General features: G+C 41.8%; 1 protein-coding gene across 2 annotated transcripts; it reads right to left on the bottom strand.

Annotated features, from left to right (window-relative positions):
• Positions 1-243: 243 nt before the first annotated feature.
• Positions 244-11249, bottom strand: LOC100468869 (cystatin-13). 2 transcript variants are annotated; one of them, XM_019806193.1, is made up of 4 exons: positions 11043-11249; positions 8714-9055; positions 3952-4065; positions 244-342 (listed from the first exon to the last, which is right to left on the bottom strand). In XM_019806193.1, the coding sequence occupies exons 2-4, from the start codon at positions 8939-8941 to the stop codon at positions 259-261; spliced, it is 426 nt and encodes a 141-aa protein (XP_019661752.1). In that variant the 5' UTR covers positions 8942-9055; positions 11043-11249; the 3' UTR covers positions 244-258. The 2 variants fall into 2 exon arrangements, with proteins under 2 accessions (XP_019661752.1, XP_002925511.1); XM_002925465.3 differs by having other exon boundaries at positions 8714-9052.
• Positions 11250-20140: the final 8891 nt, after the last annotated feature.

The raw sequence follows: 20140 nt of genomic DNA, 5'->3' as shown, positions 1-20140 counted from the left end.
TGAGATATGGAAACAGGCTTACACTCTCTTTCATCTGCTGGTAGCAGATTGTCCCGCTACCGGATGAGTGAGTCAATTAGAAGAGGCTGGCCAACACTGTGAAATGGCATCATGTTCTCAGTATCAGCCCCTGAGGGCACACAAAAAAGCAAAAAGGCCACAAAAATGAAGTCAGTGGGTCAGCTTATTTAAATGTTTTGCAAGTGTATTTGCTTCTTTAAAATGGAAGTGAAAGCAGTCGAATATGCTAGATGATAATTAAACCTCTATGCATTGTTTCTTCAGCATAGTGAACTCAAATTTCCAAGGTTTGGTTGCAACAATAAAGGTGCAAAGAAACATCTGAAAGAGACAAAAATAATAATCAGCTTGTAAGAAAGAAAAATGAAAAACAAGTAGAAGTTTCTATTTCTGGGTGCCAGGATTTGGCTTCAGAGTAACTAAAGGCAGCCTGATCCAGCCATGCCCCTGCAGTCCCTGGAGCTATTAGACCTGAGACCAGATGGCAGAGGAGTCAGCCTCACTCACCAGGATGGACCCCTGTCAATTCACCTCCCTGTGATTTCAAGCCATTGTGGATAGCAGGAGACCAGAAACTGGTTATTCTCAGAAATCCTCATCTCCAGCTCTGGCCTTCATTCAGCCATGCTGATTCCCCTGCAGCCTACTGAGACTGCATGCTGCATGAAGGGCCCAATGTGTCTTTCCCAGAAGAGAAAGCCTAACAGGAATAGTACAAAGTCCTGAATGTCTTAGTGGGGCAGGTCAAGGTCTGGCCAGAGACAAGAAGCAAAACTTGCAGCCAGGGAACTGAGGGGACACATAGAGCTCTTTCCAGGGGCCTGCAGAATGAGCAGGGTTCAGGCTCCTTGTGTGGGATGAGTTCACTTTATATCTCTTCTTGCTCCTAAAATTTTTATTCAGTTAGAATAAAAATATAAATGAAAGCATGAATGGCAACATCAAACAGAATTGAAGTTGTGTAAGATACAAATACTGAGGGATCAGCATGAGGAAGGAAATAAGACCAAGCTACCAGCAATCCAGACAGGCCATTGGAAAACTAAGGCCAGTCCAGAGATTCATCTTGGCTGGAGGGGCATCTGGGATGAGTTCAGCTTGACAATAGTAGAAAGGGGAAGGAGTGGGCTTATCAGAGAGTTGACTAATTGCTTAACTTCTGAATCAGCCAAAGTAGACAGGAAACAATTAGGAAATAGAAGAATTGAAAACCCAATTATCAGGATCAATCCTAGAGGACATGTGAAAAATGTATATTAAAAATCTTTAAGAAGTGAAAAAATATTGAGTAATTCAACTTCCAAGAACTTTGCCTACAAGGAAACAATAATCACACAAATAAAAATAAAGAAGAATATTTATTAAACCACTGTTCACAAAAGCTAAAAGGTAGGAAAACTTAACCAGTTCTCAGGGATTGGCTAAGTAAAACATGGAACACAATTAAATGAAATCACAGTTTCAGTATATAATGCTTTCAAATAATATTACAGTTTTAGAAATTCTTAGAGTTTATTATTAAATGAAAATCTAGGTCATAGAACAGTATATAGTATGATCCCAACTGCACAAAAATACAAATATAAAGTACAGAAAAGCTAGTATAAATAACAATATATTGACAGCGGTAAATTTTACATAGGGGTATTTATAGTTGAATTTAAGTGACTTAATACTTTTGAAAGTTCCAAATTTTCCACATGAAATGAATCTGACTAATAACTATTTAAAATCATATCAAGTTTTAAATTCATATTACAAGGAGCTCAGGTGTTTGCCTTTTCTTCCTTTCTAAATCCCAATAAATAACTAAAGAAAGTAGATAAGGTCAAATCTATAGGAGCTCTGAAATGGAAAGGGATCCCATGCAAGGACGGAGACCGAGAGGATTCTCCTCATGATAAGAAGTGAATGAAGTCTACTGAAGGTCAGATGCTCCATGTAGATGAGAGCATAAGAGAAAACCAAGAGATATAACTGCCTCCAAACCCCACAAACCTTGAAGTCATCCTCATCTCCTCTCCTCTTACTCCAATCCATCAGCAAATTCCAACCAAGGTTTCACAGACATCCAGAACGGAGTTCCTCCACCATCCTAACCAACATCATCTTTCATCTGAGCTATTCCATTAGACTCCTAACAGACTCCTATGGATCTTTTTGTATCCACCCCTGACCCATGCTGGCTTTTCTCCATGTGTCTCTCCATGTCTGCATTCCTTCTATTTCCACCCAGCATGTCTTGAAAGACCAACGACTTCTATAGGCTATGCCAATGGGCACCCTTACCCTATACCCTCCCCTGTCTGTGTCAATGGGCACTCTGCCCTCTGACTTCCATATATCACATCAATGGGCACCCTCTGGCTTGCAGTTGAGTTTGATTAAGGAGAGACAGAGGCAGGGAGTGGGAAACATGAGGATTTGTGGTCAGGGGGTTCCAGTGGCATGGGTGTGGCTCCTGAAAGGGGCCCTCTGGTAGCTCCAGGGGGGAAAAAAAGGATATTAAAAAGCAAGGCCTAGAAGTGAAAACCTGGATGATTACTAGGAATAGTAAAATATTTCAATCTTACTAGAAATCAGGGAGCAACCAAGTGAAATGGTGGGGAGATCACCTTTCACATACATCAGAATGAAAACATTTAAGATTCAACTCCACGTGCTGAGGGAAAATGAACAACTGTACACACCACTGAAGGAGGTGTGTTGGTCGAACCACTTTGGAGAGTAAAACTGAGGTTGTGAGTCACGTGTGGTGGCACCACCAGTGCGGAAGTTGCAAATATGGCTGTATGGTGGCCCCACTCCCCAGGGTGTCCCAGAGGAGAGCCCCAAACCTGCTCAGTCAGCAAGCATCCTGTCACTGCTGCATTATGGTCAAAAGTGAAATTTTAAGATGACCACAAGTAGCCAGATGGTCAAATACGATGTAACGGTCATATAAGAGCTTAATAGGCAGTAATAAAAACAATTTTAGCTGATTTATATATACATTAAAAGTCCCAAGAAATCATTTGGCATAAAAACAGATTTTACCAACATAATAAATCTCAAAATATATTGTTGAGCGGAAAAGAAAACAAGAGAAAGTTCCAAAATTTATGTACATTTTGCAAAACACAAAAAAACTCTGCATCCACGAATTGATTTTTTTAAATGAGTAGGAACACTTCTCAACAATTTCAGTGTTTATCTTTGAGGGAGGGAGTGGAATGCATGTTTAACATTTTACTGGTTGAAATAAACATTTTAAATTAATGTAATAAAATGACAACATGGCTTATAAAATCAAGCACATGGGTATTTGATATATCATTCTTAGTATCTACCAGAATTTTTTTAATGTTATTTAATTGAAAACTAGTTCTAGTAACTTATAATAATAGCTTACTCTCTAGATGTAGTCATCCACTTGCATCTGGTGCTCTGCTGTGGTGCCTACTGTTCATTAGAATGTGAATTAGAATTTTGTTTACACATGTCTGGGTAATTTTCAGGAATCACTCATCTGCCATAATTTTTGCTTAGCCATGACACCTGCCAGTTTTAGGTATATACAAAATAGGTGGAAAAAAATACACAAGGCACAGACACTTGTGTATGCAGTTTCAACTATGAAAGAGAAAAATTGGAGGTAACTTCTATGAAAAGATCACCAAGACAAATCTGTCAAACCAAACCCAGCCCAGCTTGCAGAATAGTGAGAAATAGTGAACGGGTGTTCTTTAAGCCAGTAAGTGTGTATGTGTGTATTGGCAGGGGTGAGGGGTATCAGCAAAAACTGATAGAAATAGTGCTTTATGTCTGGAACCTGGCTGTCCTTGGTCCTGAATATGATCAGAATATGGTTTTTAAAAGGAAACTAGAAAATCAAAGGATTGGTCCTATCGGTTTTTTCTGTGTGGTACACAGACCTGACTGAGGTCATACCTTTTGCATTTGAGGATCCTGTTGTAATAAGCAGTTTTCATTTTCTCCTGAAATTTTCTTGCACATTGTTCGGGCAATTTTGACTTCAAGAAAGTAGTCCAAACTCTCTGTGACCTGTCAAGGAGTAATTTAAAAGTTAGATATCTTAGGGGCCCCTGGATGGATGTCTCAGTCGGTTAAATGTCTGCCTTTGGCTCAGGTCATGATCCTGGTGTCCTGGGATCAAGCCCCGCATCAGCCTCCCTGCTCAGCAGGGAGTCTGCTTCTTCTCCCTTTGCCCCTTCCCCTCACTCTCTCTCTTTCTTTCATTCTCTTTTTCTCTCTCAAAATAAATAAATAAAATCTTTAAAAAATAAAAAAAATTAGATATCAAATGAATACATGATATCAACTGTCATCTCTGATAAATAAACATGTCATTGACTGCTTAGGGCAAAGAATGTCTCCCCACCACCTCCCCTCCCTCCTATAGTTTCCTTGCCAGAAATTTTGGGGTAACTGGATGGGGAGGGGTTCTTACTTTGATCTCTCTCCCTCTGTCTGTCTGGCTCTCATGGTATTGAATGTTAAATAATGACAACTGTCCCCAAGATAAAGCAAGAAAACGATTCCCCAAAGAATGTTTTCCTGGGACAAGTAATGGTTTGCTTATTGGAGCTTGGGAAATAAACAGCAGTGTCTATAACACCTTCATATCTAGTCAATATTGGGAGAAGACAAGACATCCCAGAACTGAAATTTGCTTGGAAGGTATTGCTTCTCTAACTTCCCTCCTTGGCAATTTTAGCAATCCAACACTATCCCACATGCTACACCCTCCCAAGTCCCTGATTTCAGGGTCTGTTCCTCTCCCAGTGCAGAGCCCCCCACCAGCCCTTGTTACAGAGTGTCCTATGGGGAAATGGAGATGCACAATGGTAGATGGAGACTTATATTATTTAAAAATGAAAAAAAAATAAAGATGAAAACAAGGTAAGATTTTACAAAACTTAACGGAGAGAAAGTATTAAAGAGAATAATCAAGTTAAACACAATAAGTGACCCTAGAAGAGGAAGAGATCATTTCAAAAACATAGTAAACATTTTGGACATTCTAGAGAAGTTGCCTGGGCATCGAACAAATGGTAGTGTTCGGCAGAATTCTAAGGATGGTTTCTTAAATATCATACATACTTTAAAATTTTTCATTTATATGTGTTGTGTATATAAAGTGTCTGGAAGGACAGCCAACTTCTTCTGGGGTGCCCTCAGTAAATGATGAGTCAGATCAACTCAATGACTTCCAGATATACTCCTAGAACATTTTTTTATGACTGGATAACAAATTTCTCAACCTCAGTACTATTGACATTTGCGGCTGGATCAGTCTTTGGGTGGGGGCTGTCCTGGGTACTATAGGATGCTTAGAAGTGTCCCTGACCTCTGCCCACTAAGTGCCAGTAGTGGCTCCCTCTGGTTGTGATAACCAAAAATCCTTCCAGGTATTGCCAAAAATCCCCCGCCAAGCAAAATCCATGCCCACTTGAGAACCACTGCTTTATATTTGAGTAATATTTCCAAGTTAAAATTATAAAAACAAACTGCTCTGAACCATACTCAACAACCACCAACTGACCACTAGCCCTAGCTTGACCCGATCGCCCAGAAAAGGGAAGATGATAGGGGTCCTGGCTGCTGAGGCAGTCCTTCCCTGCTTTCACAGACAGGCCTTTTGACTCTCCTGACCTTCCATGACCTCTTTCCTCCGGCTGCAATGTTCCACCACTTGCACTCCATCCATATGGATGTGCTCATGCACAACAGGCAGCCCGGGTTTAAATCTTGACTCTTCTCCATACTAGCTGTGTGTCCCTGGACAAAATACTAAACCTCTCCGTGCCTATTTTCTCTTTAAAGTGGAAGAAAGTAGTTCCTATGTAATGAGTTGTGGGATCTGAATGAACATATGAAAAGCAACCAGGTCTGGTACAAAGTAGACTGTATACACGGTTGACCCTTAAACAACACGGAAGTTACAGGCACAATCGAAAATCCAAATGGAACTTTCGACTTCTCAAAAACTTAACTACTAATAGCCTACTGTTGACCAGAAGCCTTGCCAATAACATAAACAGTCAACTAACACATATTTTGTGTGTCATATATACTAACTATATACTGGTATTCTTGAAATAAAATAAGCTAGAGAAAATAAATTTTATTAAGAAAATTATAAGGAAGAGAAAACACATTTATAACACTGCACTGTATTTTCTAAAAGAAATCAGCATATAATCTGACCTACGGCGCTTATTTTTACCATCATTCACCTTGCACAGAATCTGCAGCAGAGCCTCAGTCAACTAGGAACTAGAGCAGATAGCTGCAAACTTTTTCTTTAAAGACTGGAGAGTAAATATTTGAGGTTCAGAACACACAATCTTGTCAGTGCAGCACAGAAGTAGCCTAGACTGCACTCAAATAATGCAGGTGGCAATGTTCTAATAAAACTTCATTTATAGACATGGAAATTTAAATTTTATGTAATTTTCATGTCACGAAATATTCTTTTTTTTATTTCTTATAACTATTCTTAGTTCATGGGGCATACAAAATAAGCAGCAAGCCAGACTTGGTTGCAGGCTATAATTGTCCAACTCCTGATATAGATTTTTGTACTTTTAAATTAAATCAACCAATAAAATACAGCTGTTCTCTTTATATAGAGCCTGTGTGTGTGTTACTAAGTTTAATATGAATTATCACCAAGCTTTTTTCTTTATGCTTTTGTTTTGTTTCAAATTAATTTTGTTTGGGGGGGATGTTTCATTCTTCCTTACCTTTTTCTTCAGTGTGTTTTCCAGTGTTATGTAGATGGAAGTTCAAGAAATTCTAAAAACCTCTGTTCTAGACTCTTTCTGAACCTGTCTCTACCTGATTCTTTTGAATTCCTACCTGAATTCAAGAGTTTACAGTGAATTGGGAAATAAAATGCACATTCATGAAAAAACTAGCATGCAGTACAAAATGATGTATAATTTTTGAGACATGAGAATTTGGTGTACTTTTGATTAAACAAAGTGGAACCATCTATTTGTGGAACTGAAAAAGCATAGATAAAGAGAAGTCCATGAAAGTGGAATAGTTCACTATTGATTAGTTCACTACATATAAATGAGCACCCAAGTTGTGTGTCATATTGATATTCAGTTGATATTCATGAGGCTTTCACTTGGTAACCCAATGGTAACATACATCCTGGCCCCAGGTGTTCACTACCCAAGAAACATAAACAACATAACCAGGACCACACAAAAGAAAAGGAGGGAGCCAAGGCCCGTTAAGTGTGGAAGATGGCCAAGGGGCCAAATGTCCCAACCTCATAGGGAAATGAAGCTGCCAAATGAGCCTTTCCTCCTGACCCCATTAAGAAAACAGGAACCTGAGCAGGTTCCTGGTGACCTGGAGGGATGGACAGCAAAGGTTAGAGGGCAGAGGGTAGAGAGGAGACAGGGCTAGTGAAGGAGGAAGAGGAGCACAAAGACTGTCCTTGTACTACATGTCACTCTGACATTGCAGGGTAGCTCCCATTCCCCATCAGCCCCTCTCTCTTCCCTTTCTTAAATTCCAGCCAGACTAGCTGAACCCCCATTCCTTCTGTGCACCTACTGATTCCTCTCTGGGGTCCCCCCAAACTACAGTCCAATCGTCTTTCTTGGGAAACAACATTGGTGCAACACTCTCTTCTATGATATAGTCTGTATTCCAATTCCCCCAACTACATCTTTTATAGTATTTTTTTTTAATCCAAGAAATAATACAAGACCACATATTGCATTTAGCTGTCATGTTTCTTATACCTCCTTTAATCAAGAAGTTTCCTTGCTTTTTTTTTTCTGGTCTTTCATAACACCAATATTTTTAAGAGGTCTTACAGAATGCCCCATAATATGGATTTGTCTAATTTTTCCTCATGATTTGGGGGATGGATTTCAGACAAGGATACCATGCACAGGTGATGCTATGTCCTTTCTGTGACCTCACATCAGGGGGATGGATTTCAGACAAGGATACCATGCACAGGTGTTTCTATGTCCTTTCTGTGACCTCACATCGGGGGCACATGATGTCAGTTTGTCCCAGTGTTGGTGACAAACATTTGGTGAACAAGCCATTTGCCAGATTTCCTGATTGTAAAGGTATCTTTTCCTTGTAATTAATTAATGAAAGAATCCCTGCAGCAATTTGTCCCCACCTCTCTCCCACCCAGTGGTTATAGGACTCATTGCTGATGTTTGCCTCAAGTAGTTATTGCCATGATGATTTCCTACTTACGCAGTCTTTTACATCTACAGGTAGGTGTTTTTCTGTAAAGAAAAGCCTTCCCTTCCTTTTTTCAGTGAAAGCTGGACTTGAACTTTCTTTGCTTTTTCACTGTGCTATAATCCATGCCTATAATGACTCATTCTGATGATATCAGCCCTAATTGTCCCAGACTTGGCCCCTTCAACAGCCCTTCTTGGACTCTCACCTATGCTTTTTGACATGATTGCAATCCATTTTAAGTTATTTTAGTGGTTATTATGTATTTCATCACAGAATAATAAAGCATGAAGCATAACTAATTTTCCTCCCCAAACCCCTAAAATAAAATTAATACATATTTGGCTAAAGGCATCTTTCAGCTGCTTTCCACTCCCTGGGGTCTGTGCCCTCCGTGGATAATGGGCCTCCTCATGACTGCATCTTGGAGAGAAAGAGCAGAGGGAACATGCTCACCAACCTGCTCCTGGGATTTAAGGACCTTTACCACCTTGAAAGTGTACTTGTCTTTGCTGGCCTTGTTATAGTTTTTCATGGCAAACCACAGTGCCTGCTGCACATAGACGTAAGTTTCCGGGATGTCTTGGAACTTCCTCACCACCTTTGACCTGCCCCAGGTGTGGACACCTCTGGACACAAGGGTCACGGTGGCCACCAGGAGCAGCAGGCTCAGGGAGAGTCTGGCCATGGCACTTCATCCAAAGGGGTATAGGCCTTGTTCCTTCTGTCCTTCCAGGACTGGGGCAGGACATGGGCCGGGCTGGCCCTGCTGCTTCTGCGCCCCCAGGTCTTCCTGGCACTGCTAGGGGTGAAAGGGGAAGAACTTCTGTTAGCTTTGTGTGCTATAGACTTCTCTCTCCCCTTCCTCAAAGAGAAGAGGAGTTGAGAAATTGGAAGTCACAATTAAGGGCATTTCCCATCTTGGCTGTTCCTTTCTGGAAGGAATGCACTCACACTCCTTTCCTTCCCTACCAGCTGACCCCTGCCTCCTTGCCTGTGAGGTTCCCACACATTCCGTGCAGGTACTTTTCTGTATCAGGTCTCAGTGCACAGAAAGGCACAAGAACCTGCAACAGAAGCACTGCCACAGGGAGAACATGGCTGTCGAAACTCATCTTGTTTCCTCTTCAGGGGCATGTATGAAAATCCTCAGCTGAGCCTCTGTCTGGCCTCCAAACTGCCCCCTGCATCTCCCCCATTTCCAGTCAGGCTAATTAGCAATCACACTGGGATCTGTTTATGGAGTATTATTGAGTCTTGCCAGCCCCTATAATAAGCATATCACATGTTTCTCTTATTTATCTCCCTTGGGGCCACATAATGAGTAGCCCCTTTCACACAGGAGGAAGATAGATCTCACAAAGAGGTCAAGTAAATGCCTCGGGCTACCTGTCGGAGCTTTACCTCATTACCTGAAACACACCTCCAGACCTACCACAATCTAACAAATGAGTATGTGTAGTTGACAGCTTGTAATGCGCATTTGCTCTTGAGGAGATTCCATTCTCCTATAGAAGGTGAGTCAGGGTGTAGTCCACCAGACAGAGGCACAACGTGTGTTGATGTGTTAAGTATAGACAATGAAGAAGCAAATAGCCTGAGAGATGTAAGGGCCAGAGGGCAGGCCACCTCAAGAGAAGCCACTTTGGCTAGAAGATTATTTTGATTTAAAAAACAATCAAAACCCAGCAGATTCAGGGAAAGTTCCTTACCTCCACCCTTCCTCCAACTACCTAAAAAGAACTTAGAGGACCTACTCCAGGAAGGGAGCTATCACCACAGACAACTATATTATACTATGAACAAGGTGTGGTAGACAGGGAGGAACCTAGCAAGTTTTCCATGGGGCCAATAAGCATTTATTTACCAAACATCAATTCCTTTTCTTTCTTCTTGAGGATTACACTCCTTCTCTTTGAAGTCCCAGACCCCATCCTCCTTTTCCTTAGTTCAGAACGATATGGATACCTTGGTTTGCCTGACTGTCTTTGGAATTTCCATGTCTGTGTGGATTCCCCATATGTATGAAATTAAATTTTATTTTTCTCCTGTTAATCTGTTGCATGTCAATTTGATTCTAAGTCTGGCTAAAAGGACCTTGAAGGGGACAGGAAATTCTCCTCCCCAACAGAGACAAAGGCAAAATCAAAGGTTGTGTTCGTCACAGACAAGTGGTAAGTATAGCTTGCCTAAGTTGAACAAGGAACGCGACAGCAGAACCAAGAGACACCTGATATCCATCAGACACTAACTACACATGAGATACATGGAGCACAGAATATTCATAAGGTCTTATGTCAGCTACTCAGCGATGATGCCATCCTGGCCCCACGTGTCCTCACCCCAGGAACCTCCAACCAAATCCTCAACATGTCCAGCTGTGCCAGGCAGACTTACCTGTGTTTCTCCTCCAGACCAGTATGTGTTTCTGACCTGCTGCATGGGCTTTGCTCAAAACCCCACTGTGGGCCCCGCAACCCCACCAGCAGGGAGACTGAGGCAGCAGAGAGCATCACAGGCCCAGGGTCCAGGCAACATGGCCTTTGTATCTCCCCAGCTTGCCCCATATCTGAAGTGTGTTAACTTGCTTCCTCTCCCCACCTAACATTTCACCCAATGGTTTGATGGTTTGCGCTGACTTGATATACATGGGATTTGTTCAGGCAGCTCACTTTGGCCTGTAAGATTTCCTGCTCCATAATGTCTGAATGTGTTCCTCAGGGAACAATTGGAGCTAACCCTGGCATCATAGTCCTTCCTCAGCCAGTACAGCTATACCCCAGACCCACCTCAGAACCAAGCTCTTCACACTCCTGCTTGCTGAGACTTGAGCCGGGTGAGACTTGAGTGGGTGAGACCCCCTCACCCACAGGTGGTATCTTTCTCCTTCCTGAGGACTTGAGCTTTGATCAGCTCCCCTCGTGGGCCACTCTCTGGCCCAGCACACTCAGTTCATGCCCTGTACCTAGTCAGGGTGTTAGTTAGGCCTGAGTCAAGGGTGCTTCTGCCCTCTGGCTACACTCTCTGGCCAGGTGGTCACATCTATGGCCCCTTTGTGAGGTAAGCCCAGCCCCTCTGATGCTGCTCATGTGCGGGGCACCTCTGACAGGTCCCTCAGCTCTCAGAACCCCACTGGCTCAGCAAGACCAGCAGTGTCTGTCCCTAATGCAGAAAGCTTGCTTGTTTCACACCTCCTGGCTTTCTAAATTCCTGGGCTTATGACCAAATCCCTTGGAAAGAAAGCACCTCCATGGTGGTTTCTGTCATGGTTCTGTTATATGAGTCCATAGTCCTAGAAGCGGGATGAGCCACCAAACTGCCAGGCTCCGGGAATCTGGGACTAAGAGGCACTTGGGGAGGTGGTGCCTATGGCTGGAAGGAGCTGTACCCAGAAACACCAAGTAGAAGGTGTCATTTGGCAATGGCAGTGCTGGCATAACATACCAGTGGGATGAATGAATGAGCAGATTCCCACAGACCCATTAGCCCTATGTCCCCGCATCGTTAACCTTGTCCCACGTAAGCTTTCCCAATTCTGTCTCCCTCTCCCCTGTGGGGGTTCCCTCTTCTGGTGGTTATTCTCAGGCCCCAAGCCAAGCTCCACTGAGGGTCAGACTCCATCCCACTCTGCAGTTAGACCCTGGCAGTGACAGAGAACTCCCGGGAACTCAGAAACCTGGGGATTGATATCTGTCATTCCAGAACAAATATAGATCAGCATAAAGAGGATCATACCTGAGATACGTAAGATAAAGCTCCAAACAGGAAGTCAGACTCCTGGGCCTGTAAAGCCTGAGAGTGCCTGGCTGAGGGTTTAGGTGTTTGAGACAAAATTGTGTGCTCAAACTGAGGAGTATTTTCTTTCTCTTTCTCTTTCTTTCTTTCTTTCTTTCTTTCTTTCTTTCTTTCTTTCTTTCTTTCTTCTTTCTTAATCTCTTTTTAAAAGATTTTATTTATTTATTTGACAGAGAGAGAGAGACAGCCAGCGAGAGAGAGAACACAAGCAGGGGGAGCAGGAGAGGGAGAAGCAGGCTCCCAGCAGAGCAGAGAGCCCGATGCAGGACTTCATCCCAGGACCCTGGAATCACGCCCTAAGCCGAAGTCACACGCTTAACGACTGAGCCACCCAGGTGCCCCTGAGGAGCATTTTCTAAGCAAGTATAAAACACAGACACCAAAATGGAAAAGAATAATTAATTTGGCCACACATTTAGTTGCATGCACATACAGGCAAAGTCAAGAGATGAATGGGAGCACAGAATAAGTTATTTGGAAGATATTTGGTATTTGGCAAAGAACTAAATTCTCTCTATGGAAAAGGCTCTTTAAAATCCAAAAGAAAAAGTTGTCTTGGCTCAAAGTGAGTCAACAATTTGAGCAGACAACACACCCAAAATGAATCCATTTCCCCTCTTGGCCACACATCAATTGTTGGAAAACAACTGACCTGTGGTGAGAAGTGTCTCTAGCTGCCCCTGTTGATCCACCTTCTACTTGGCATCTGTGTCCAGAGGAAGTTGCACAATGTAAAGCAGAGAGACACCCACACCCTCCACTGTGAATTCCACAGTTCTAGACAGGAGCCCATTTGTGACTCCACATCTTCTAAAGAAGGTGGTCCTGGGAAATAAAAGGGAGTGGGGGAGTTGCTGAATTCTGTGATGGGTGTGGACCCACAGATCTCAAGGGGAAGGGGCTCTATCAAGCCAGAATCCTGTGGCCCATTCTCAGGTCTCCATTCCTCCCCTCCAAAAACCCTCTCCTCCCAACCAATCACACTCTATCTACTTTAGGGTCACCAGAAACCACAGATAATGATTGTTCCAGAAGCTATTGCCACCCAAAAAGATTTTCTTTTTGCTCGTGACTGCAGGCATCAGGATTTCAGAAAGACCCAGGAGGGTGCTTGTCACTCAGGGTGTCCCATGGATCCAGAGAGCAGCTGGGATGCACCTGGGCTCATTGTTCATGTGTAGGATGGTCTTTTAAACAATTTTACTAAAATCGAATTCCCATACCATTCATCCATGTAAGTACACAATTCAATGGCTTGTAGGAAGTACATAATTCAGTTTTACACCCAAACCCATTTTAGAATGTTTTCATTACGCCAAAAAGAAACTCAGCACTCCTTAGCTCTCACCACTAGCCTCCCCACCCATTCATCTCTAGGCAACCACTAATCTACCTTCTGTTGCATACGCACAGAATCAGATGATACATGACATTTAGTGTCTGGCCTCTTTCATTTAACATGTTTTCAAGGGTCATTCATGTTATAGCCTATCTTGCTACTTCATTTCTTTTTATTGCCAAATAATGTCACATTGTATCTATATACCACATTTCATTTATCTGTTCACCAATTTGTGAACATTTGGGTTGTTTCCACAGTTAAAAAGAAAACCACAAGCCTAAATGGCATCACTTAATTTAAGGCCCCAAGTCAGTAAACCAAGACTTAATAACTAACCTAACCACAGTTTCAACCCACCAGAAATGTAATCTTTAACCAGTAAACATGGAATTTCCTGGTCAGCACTAGGAAATTAACTTTGATAGCCCCCTTCCACTCCCCTTAGAAGGGTGACTTTGTTTAAGCAACTCAACCCTTGCTAATAAATTCCTTTCTTCTTCTTCTCCTTCTTTTTCTTCTTTTTCTTCTTCTTTTTCTTCTCTTCTTCTTTTTCTTCTCTTTCTTCTTTTTCTTCTTCTTCTCCTTTTCTTTCTTCTTCTTCTTCTTTTCTTCTTTTCCCCCTCCTCCTCCTTCTTCCTCTAATGTCCTCTCTGTGCCGTTAAAAACCCTTTTCTGTTTGTCTCTTCATTTAGCTCAGTGAAGCTCCCTTCTTTCTAGATAGGATGCTGCTTAATTCATGAATCATTTAATAAAGCTTAAATTAGAGATTAAAAATCATTTAATAAATCACTTAATTAGACCTTCACATTTACTCATCAAATTTTGTTTTTTGACACCACTTTTTGGCTATCATGAATAATACTGTTATGAGCATTTATGTTCCAAGCTTTTGTATAAACACTTGTGTATATACCTAAGAGTAAAATTATTGGGTTGTGTGGTAACTCTATATTTAACTTTTTGAGGAATTACTGGATGGTTTTCCAAAGTGGGTGCACCATTTTACATTCTCACCAGCAGTGTATAAGGGTTCTAATTTCTCCACATCCTTGCCAATACTGGTTATTATCTTTTATGATTATAGTCATCCCAGTGGGAATAAAGTAAGACAAGTACTAAGAATTCGACAAATGTGACACAGCAAATTTTAATTTTCATAATATCAAAGTGTTTTTATGAGTAATTTTTGAGACAAAAATTCAATAGGAAATTTGGAGAAAAATCATGAACACACAAATCACAGAAGAAGAAATATACATGTCTATAATACTCATGTGGAAATAGGCTTAACCTCCTTAACAATAAAAATTCAAGTTAAGCCAACAATGAAATGTCACTATTCTCCTCCACACTGGGAAAAAAATTAAACACAATGATAATGCTTCATCGATAAAGCACCTTCATCATCATTGACAGAGTAGGAATTGAACAGTCTTTGTTATGGCAGTTTAGCAATCCCTGTTAAACATTTAAAAGTTACTTATCCCTCAGCACAGTATTCCACATCCAGGATTTTGTCTTACAGAAATACTTGCCTGCAGGCACAAAATTGACTGAAAATTTTTCACTGCACTACAGTGCCTAACAGTTAAAAAACAAACAAACAACCATGAAAACAGCCCAAATATGTATCTATAGTAGATTATTAAATAAAATGTGTAATATTCTGCAACCACTGTGGAAAACAGTATGGAGATTCCTCAAAAAATTAAAAATAGAATAACCCTATGATCCAATAATCACACTACTGGGTATTTGTCCAGAGAATATAGAATCACTAATTCAAAAAGACATATGCATCCCTATGTTTATTGCTGCATTATTTACAATAGCCAAATTATAGAGGCAGCCCAAGTGTCCACTGATAGATGAATGGATAAAGAAGATGTGATGTATATATACACAATAGAATATTATTCAGCCATGAAAAAGAATGAGATCTTGCCATTTGCAACAACATGGATAGAGTTAGAGAACATTATGTTAAGTGAAATAAGTCAGTCAGAGAAAGACAAGTACCATATGATTTCACACATATGTGGAGTTTAAGAAACAAAACAAATGAGTAAAGGGAAAAAAAGAGAGACAAACCAAGAAACAGACCCTTAACTATGGAGAAAAACTGATGTTCCCAGAGTGGAGGTGGGTGGGGCAATGGGTGAAATAGTGGATGGGGATTAAGGGGCCCACTTTTGATAAGCACCAGGTAATGTATAGAATTGTCGAATCACTATATTGTACACCTGAAACAAATATAACACTTTATGTGAATTATACTGGATTATAATAAAAACTTAATAAAATTTTAAAAATAGGTAATATCCATGGAATGAGATCTAAAAAAATTAACCAAAGCATGTGCATGTACCAACAAGGACCGATATCTGCTCTGGATAAATAAGCAAGTTGTAAAACATTAAGCAGCAAAGGATCTAGAGTTGTTCAGAATGAATAATGATTTGTTAAGCTCAAAAAAAGGAAATCTTGGAATTTTGAACCATTCACAGGCTTGTGCCTGATGGATGGGATTACACAGGAATGCAATTCTAAGTTAATTATTTCCATAATGCTCTAGCTCTTAATAATAACATAGAACTAATAATAAAATAAAATAACCTCTATAAAAATTTCAAAGTTCTGCAGTGAAAATAAAATGTAGAGAAGACCTTAAGATGCTGAAAAGCAAGTGCCCACTCCACTCTTTACCTCTCGGCTCTATTCCACAGGAATCATAAAAGACACTGTGAATCCTTGATATGAAAGATGAGGATTTGGTTCACATGCTAGGTCTTTATGTTCCTCCTTCTTCTCACTCTTTGGATGGATGGATGAATGGATGGATGGATGGATGGATGGTTAGATGGATTGATGGATGGATATTCTACTAGTTATTTGTATAAGTTTAAAAAACATAATTAAACCTCTTCTGATTCATCAACTTCCAGGAGCTCCTTTTGAACCTATCTCCGTAGGATAAGGGTGTTAGTAGCCTCATCTACTCCATTACCTCCTTTATCCCCATGTCCCACCCTCTGTTGTCCAAATCCTCATTCTTCCTTCCTCCCACAACTGTGCTTTCCCATTAGATGACTGAAGAACTTACAAAACAAAACAACAAATACTTAAACATGGGGGGTCTAGCTGACTGGCATGATAAGATTTCTAATTTTCTTAAATATGATTATCTGTATAATGACAGATGATTAATTGAAATAAGGTAAAAGTGGTGGAAGCTAGATTCTCAGTTAAAAGGCTATTGGGATATTGCAATTGGGAGGAGGTGGCAGCTGCTGGGGTATAAGCAAATGAAGGGGAAAGTAATGCCCAGAGTTATGAGCTGGTTGAGATAACCAGGTCTACAGAAAGAAGAGTCAAAGTCAAAGGTGACCCCAGATAATAAGTGGCATAAGCAGCAGGCAGTATGTCATGTGCTGGGGTGGAGAATGGAGGAGAATAAAGCTTGGGCAGGAAATGTGGAGTTGAACATGGGGCAAGTGGAATATTAGGTACCTGCATGATACCCCTGTCTTGGGTAGTTCTCACCCTCCGCTCCCACTTGCCAATCAATTGCTAGCCCACTAACGCATTCTATCAGCACTTTCAAACCCTGGGGATAATCTTATTAATTTGCTCATTGGTCTGTGATCTGCCCCTTCCCTCTTTCCCCATCATATAAACAAGACCTTTCCACCTGTAATGCCTGAATAATATCCCATGTTTGATTTAGTCTAGCCTCTATTCTGAACACATGTCATCTGCATCATTGCTAGTATTAGCAGTATAATGATTATTCTGTGTATATCTCTTTGTACATACCCAAATTCTTGCTTGAATGTGATTTTCTTGAAAATCATAGTCAACATGCATGCAGATGTAATAAGCTCAACCTCCCCAAGCCCTGTAAAAGAATCCGTGTGTGTGTGTATGTGTGTGTATGTGTGTGTTTTTGACAGAGAGATAGAGAGAACACAAGCAGTGTCTATAATTAATTAAATTCCTAAAACCAGGAAGCAAAGATTCTGTACATAGACTTAGTGATTGACATATGCCTCATTCCCACATCAAGGCCAGTGGAGAGATGAGAGGAAAGTGGAAAAAGAAATGAGAAAAGAGGAAAAGTGAAACTGGAAGGAAAGTGTGAGCCAAAAGGGAAGGAAGTAGAAACAAGAGGCTGGTTCTGAGTTAAGGTAAGGGGTCCAATGAGGCCAGGGAGTTCTCAAACGTCAGGACAGAGGCCAAAGGACAGGCATGTGTCCTGAACCTTCCAAGGTTTGGATGTTCCTCCTCTCCTTGCTGAGGTCAGGGAGGCTAGACTCTGCTCTTGCACGTCCTCCTGCTGCCCTAAGCCTATGGTCACTCCCCAACAGTGGGCTGGACCCTCCTGAAAAATGGGTCCTGGTCCCACAAACCCTCTCCAGGAAGCTCCATCTGGGTGCCTCTCTTTTTGGCCTTCCTGGTTCGGGGCCATGTGCTCTCATTCATTAGGACAGGTGACTGCAGAGATGTCCACGATCACTGGGGCTGTGTCTGTGCCACTTGGTGGTTCCACTGACTTCTGCTCTATTTTGAGGCATATATATAATTTGGGGTGCATTTGAGTTCAGAATTATTACATTTTCAGAATGAATCATCTTTTATGATATTAAGTAGTGGCTTTATTTAAATTTCAAGAGATACTTTCTGACGTCTTCTCTGTGACCTCCACTGTTCTACACATGACAGTCAGGACTACACTTCCATAGAACATGGAAGGTGGGGTGCACACCTGCTCAGGTGACTTACCTGGGTCTAGTGACCAAGTGTGTTGTTCACCTAACTCTCTTGGTTTCTCCAGAAAAACAATCATACAGAAATCTTATCCTCTTTTCTAGTATTTGTGTTAATTCTTTCCTCATTGCAATTTCTAAAACATTCTACCAGCATTGATTCTAGTTCCTGAGACCTATTTTCATCCATCTATTCACATATAATCTTATATTCGCATATATAAGGCCTGTGTAGGTCCAGCTTAGCTAGAGCCAGCTAGAAGTTGTGTAGTGAGGCTCTGACAATACCCCAGCAGGTTAGGCTCTGGTTAACTAGTTTCCCCTGAGGGCAAGCCTCCTTAAGAACAGAGGGCTTTGGGGTATTTCAAAATATTCTTTTTTTCCCTCCTCCTGCCCAAAATGGGAGGAAATTTTTCTCTGGTATTTACTGTGGGAATCTGGTTGAATTGCCAGTGGTAAATCTCACAATACTGTGGGGTCATCTCCCCCACACTGCAATGACTGGGTTTCCCTGGAGTTTTTCAGAGTTGTCCTCACTGAGCCTCCAGGAATTTGTCAATTGAAGTTTAGGCTCGCCTGCTCTGACAATGGTTCCCGACCATGGTTTCTGTTAGTCTCTGCTCTGGTTAAACATGACCCCCATACTCGCCCCTGTGTCTCTACAATTGTGGGGCAGCAGTTTGCCCTGTGTCCTCCAATCTCTTGTAAATCTATTGTCAGTCTATTCAGCTTGCTACTTGTTAGGATGCAGAGGTGACTTCCAAGCTCCCAGGACTTTTTAAAAACTTTTCTTTAAATTAAACTTGTTTATTTTGAGATAACTCCAAATCCATATGCAGTTGTAAGAAATAATACACAGATTCTGTGTATCCTTTACCCATTTTCCTCCAATGGTAACATCTTGTATGATAGTCCAATATCATGACCAAGATATTAACAGCGATGCAGTCAAAATTATGAGGGAGCAGAAGGCAAGCTGAGGACAAAGCAGAAGCTGACCCCCCCCCATGGGATATATGTGACATTCCTCAGGCACTCCTGGCTTCCCTAAAGCTAAGGAAAGGAAAAACAAATAGTTAACTTATAGAGATCACAATCCTTCAAGACTTGAGTCTCCCTCAGTTTACAAATGTCTTAGCAGTCTACAAGAACAAAGCATTTCTATCAATTACCTAGCTTCCAGAAGGGAATGTAGATACAATTAAATGTCCTTATAACCTGCAGCCCATTGACCGATACTTGAAACAGGCAGAGTGAAATGTTCCACCAGGAAGTTCCCAACTATCTTCTTGTTAACGCCTTCCTAGAGGGAAAACAACCTTAACTTGGCAATGGCAAGGCCTCCAGCATTCTGTGAGTCTTCTTTAACATACAAAAGTACTTTCTCAACCTCCCTTTTTCCTTACCTCCCCCACCCCCATAGTATATAATCAGCCACCCATCACAACTACAGGGCAGTATCTCTTTCTGCCATGGTCCTGTCCCCGTGCTTTAGTAAACCACCATTTTGCACCAGAGATACCTCAAGAATTCTTCCTTGGTCGTCGGCTCCAGACTCCACCCCACTGAACCTCGCCTATACTCCAAAACCACATTAAAAATATGGAACATTCTGGAAGAGGAGGAGGTTAAGATGGCGGAGGAGTAGGGGACCCCTTTTTCAGCCGGTCCCCTGAGTTGAGCTGGATAGGTACGACCAGCAGGAACATCCACGGAATCAGCCTGGGACGCAGGAAGATACACCTGGAACTCTACAAATGAACATCTCCAGCGCTGAGTATCGAGGTGCGAAGCGGGGAGCCGTGAAACCACGCACAGATTATCAGAAGCTAAACAGAAGGGGGAGGGAGCCGCCACGTCAGGGCACCGGGAAGCGGTAGCCACCTACACGGGGGAGCGGAGAGACCGCAGACCCGCACGCTTGAGACAGCGGACTGAGAAGGGAGCTCCGGGAGCGCACGCGGGACGGCTGGCGGTTGGCGGG

Source organism: Ailuropoda melanoleuca, chromosome 13 (assembly GCF_002007445.2).
Source record: "Ailuropoda melanoleuca isolate Jingjing chromosome 13, ASM200744v2, whole genome shotgun sequence".
Lineage (NCBI taxonomy): Eukaryota > Metazoa > Chordata > Mammalia > Carnivora > Ursidae > Ailuropoda > Ailuropoda melanoleuca.
The sequence above is the reverse complement of the archived record's forward strand: the minus strand, read 5'-3'. Positions and strand labels throughout refer to the sequence as shown.

What these genes read in the sequence shown, in the direction of transcription:
- LOC100468869 (XM_019806193.1), bottom strand. Translation starts at nt 8,941, where the DNA reads ATGGCCAGACTCTCCCTGAGCCTGCTGCTCCTGGTGGCCACCGTGACC. An exon ending in TCCTTAAATCCCAGGAGCAG is followed by an intron (nt 4,066 to 8,713) that starts GTTGGTGAGCAT and finishes ACTCCTTGACAG; the next exon opens with GTCACAGAGAGTTTGGACTA. An exon ending in AGGATCCTCAAATGCAAAAG is followed by an intron (nt 343 to 3,951) that starts GTATGACCTCAG and finishes TGTCTCTTTCAG; the next exon opens with ATGTTTCTTTGCACCTTTAT.